This window comes from Nicotiana attenuata, unplaced genomic scaffold (genome assembly GCF_001879085.1).
Source record: "Nicotiana attenuata strain UT unplaced genomic scaffold, NIATTr2, whole genome shotgun sequence".
Taxonomy (NCBI): domain Eukaryota; kingdom Viridiplantae; phylum Streptophyta; class Magnoliopsida; order Solanales; family Solanaceae; genus Nicotiana; species Nicotiana attenuata.
In genome coordinates, this window is record NW_017671248.1 from 271,487 (window position 1) to 274,323 (window position 2,837).

At 33.9% G+C, this 2,837-nt stretch overlaps 1 protein-coding gene across 2 annotated transcripts in view; it reads left to right on the plus strand.

The window, feature by feature from the left end:
* Positions 1 to 1,199: 1,199 nt before the first annotated feature.
* The window catches only part of LOC109207027 (transcription initiation factor IIA subunit 2), a 4,740-nt gene continuing 3,102 nt past the window's right edge, over positions 1,200 to 2,837 (plus strand). The window contains exons 1-3 of one of the 2 annotated variants that reach the window (XM_019369905.1): positions 1,200 to 1,299; positions 1,435 to 1,582; positions 2,295 to 2,345. In XM_019369905.1, coding sequence (XP_019225450.1) covers positions 1,454 to 1,582; positions 2,295 to 2,345 — 180 coding nt within the window. In that variant the 5' untranslated portion in view covers positions 1,200 to 1,299; positions 1,435 to 1,453. The remainder of the gene's footprint in view (positions 1,300 to 1,434; positions 1,583 to 2,294; positions 2,346 to 2,837) is intronic. The other variant, XM_019369906.1, reaches the window with a different exon arrangement.

Sequence of the window (2,837 nt, forward strand, 5' to 3'; positions counted from 1 at the left end):
CAATAGAAAATGCAGATGTTCTACTTTTTTCCTATCTTTTCAGGTTTTGTTTCCACACAAACTTTAGAGGGAATTCTGCATAAGTCAATTCTGTTGCTTCAGGAAATGTCTTATTAGCTTCAAACCAGCTTAAAAACATAGATTCCTTGACGGTTGTTCTATTGACAATTGCATCAATTGGATCATCATCCGAAAATATGACCGTTTGATTATTTGGTAGGTGAAAAGATAGCTTTCTACCGATGGTTCTCTATGGTGTATTGAGAATTTAAAAATTCTCCAAGCAACTTCACAAGGTGATATGTATCGGCAATCAAAATACATAAGACCCCCGAGTCTTCCTTATTTATACTTTGAGAAAAAACTGCGATGACACGATCATTTCCTTTATTAACATACTTAAATAAGTACTTAATGGATCGTGATTGATTACACCACTCCACGTTAATATGTGCACCATACTTCAATAATAAAAATCTATTGTGTGGTACAACATACCTATTATCCAACTCAATACCTATTCTCTTTGCCGTTCTACCATCATCCCTTCTTCTATAAATTGGATACCCATCTTCATCAATTGTGGTTGATGACACAAATTTTTTTTGAAAAGTGCTTTGTGCATCTACCATTTTGCATGCAAGGAGAAGATTTTCTAGCAGTACCACAAGGACCATGCATCATGAAATTTGTAACATCATTATAATAATAATGATCTACTTTTTTATCACGTAATTTTGCTGAAATTATTCCATCAATATCTCCGACATTTGGGTATTTATTCAGAAGAAAAAGCAAAATGTGTGCACGAGGCAAGCCTCGCTTTTGGAATTCAACTGTATAAATGACTGAAGAATAAATATTTAATTAGATAATTAAGTTTATATTTTAATATTAGCATATAATAAAATTAATGTAATAATGTAATAATTTTTATAGAACATAAAAACTATACATGCTTTTACTCCTCCCAAAACTTTATTGTCGCGTACATCCTTATCATGCGATCCAGCTTGATTTTTATCCATCTATAAATTTTGATGGATAAAATTATTTGTGTTAGCAAAAAATAACAGATATTACCCTTCAAACTCTTCATTTTATTTTGTTATGACTTCCTTTGGGAAATAAGGAGCAAAAGAAGGGTATTTAGGTCAAGTCGGGTTAACGATTCCACCGCTCGCCTATATATGCCATCCGCTACGAATATTAGGGTATAAAAAGCCCCAAATCTCTTCCCTCTCTTCGAACCGAACTCCTCTCTCTCTCTCTCTCTCTCTCTCTCTCTCACCTTCAATTGTAATTCCCTCACAACCTGAATTCATTAATTCATAGTTTAATTTCTGTACATTATTGAAATCTATTTAGTAAGTAGTATTTAATTTTCTCTTGAAAATCTGCCTTTTATTTTGAATTGATTCTTAATTTTTGCAGATCTTGAAAAGGACCAAAAATGGCGACATTCGAGCTATACAGGAGGTCAACGATTGGTATGTGCTTGACTGAAACACTTGATGAGATGGTCTCCAATGGTATCCTTAGCCCGGAACTCGCCATTCAAGTTCTTGTTCAGTTCGACAAGGTCAGTTTTTTTGCCTCACAGATGGATCCAGGATTTTAAATCAGTAGATGAAGTGTAAACACTTACCCGCACCCAACGCGTACGCCAAATCCTGCTATTTATCATGTTTAAGTCATTAATTAAGGTGAGAATATGTATTGATTAACTATGATTAGTATCCATTTGGTTGGTGTAAATACCAGGTTTGTATAAATTATAACTTTCTTTTTAATATTTACACATATCTAAAAATAAAGCACTAATTTTTCATGCAACGAAGGTGAACTTGGACACAAAACTATATTTTTTTGAAAATTTGTTCAACTATGTATATGGTTTCAATTGAGTGCAATGGGCCGGAACCTGCTGCCCAAGGACTACATCTCCTTGCATTTAGTCTCCATGATTTAAAGCTAGAGGCATGGGATGTCATTGTATCCACTTCCATTTTGTGTTGGGTGCAAACTTAAAAATAAAATTACCTTTTTGAGAAATTGTACAACTATGTATATGGTTCAAATCTACTGCAATGGCTCCAAGTACTGCATCTGCCCTCACATTTAGTGGCAACCTATTTCTGTAAGCGTATACTGGCCTTTAGCATATATGTATGTACATATCCATACAAATAATCTGTTTCTAAAATCGTGTATAATAGTCAAAACATCTTTTTTTGTTTGGCTTTTTGGGGTTTAAGCCATGTTTATCGCTTATGTTGTTGCACTGTTTGCAGTCAATGACTGAAGCTTTGGAGAGTCAAGTAAAGACCAAGGTTACTATTAAGGTACTTGTAATCTGCTTTGGTTTGATGTTCTCTTTGTTTGTCAGTTTAGATCCATAATATGAGCTCACACCGATGATATATCATTGGATCAGTTTCATGATTCACATAATTAAGAATCACTGACTCTTTTTGGCTTTCTGGGTCTTTATGTGAAAATTTACTATTATGATCTAATTTACTAGTAGTAGTGGCTGAATATGTCTCTGTTTTTCTTTATGAAGTAATTGGTTTCATTAATGGCATCAAGAAGATGCAATAGTGTTACAATACAGAAGCAAAAATAGTTGTGGCTCAATCTGTCTCTGTTGGCTTTATTTAAAAGAATGGAAGATGAAGAAGCTGATGAATTCACTCGTGTGTCTGTTTTACATCCATAATACGAAGTCACATCACAATATTTTCATTTGTCTAGTACAATGAGTCGCATCATCATAAGTTATTTTCATAATCCATATTGTCCCATTAGTTGTTTGTGTTGGGGGGAGAGGGGGG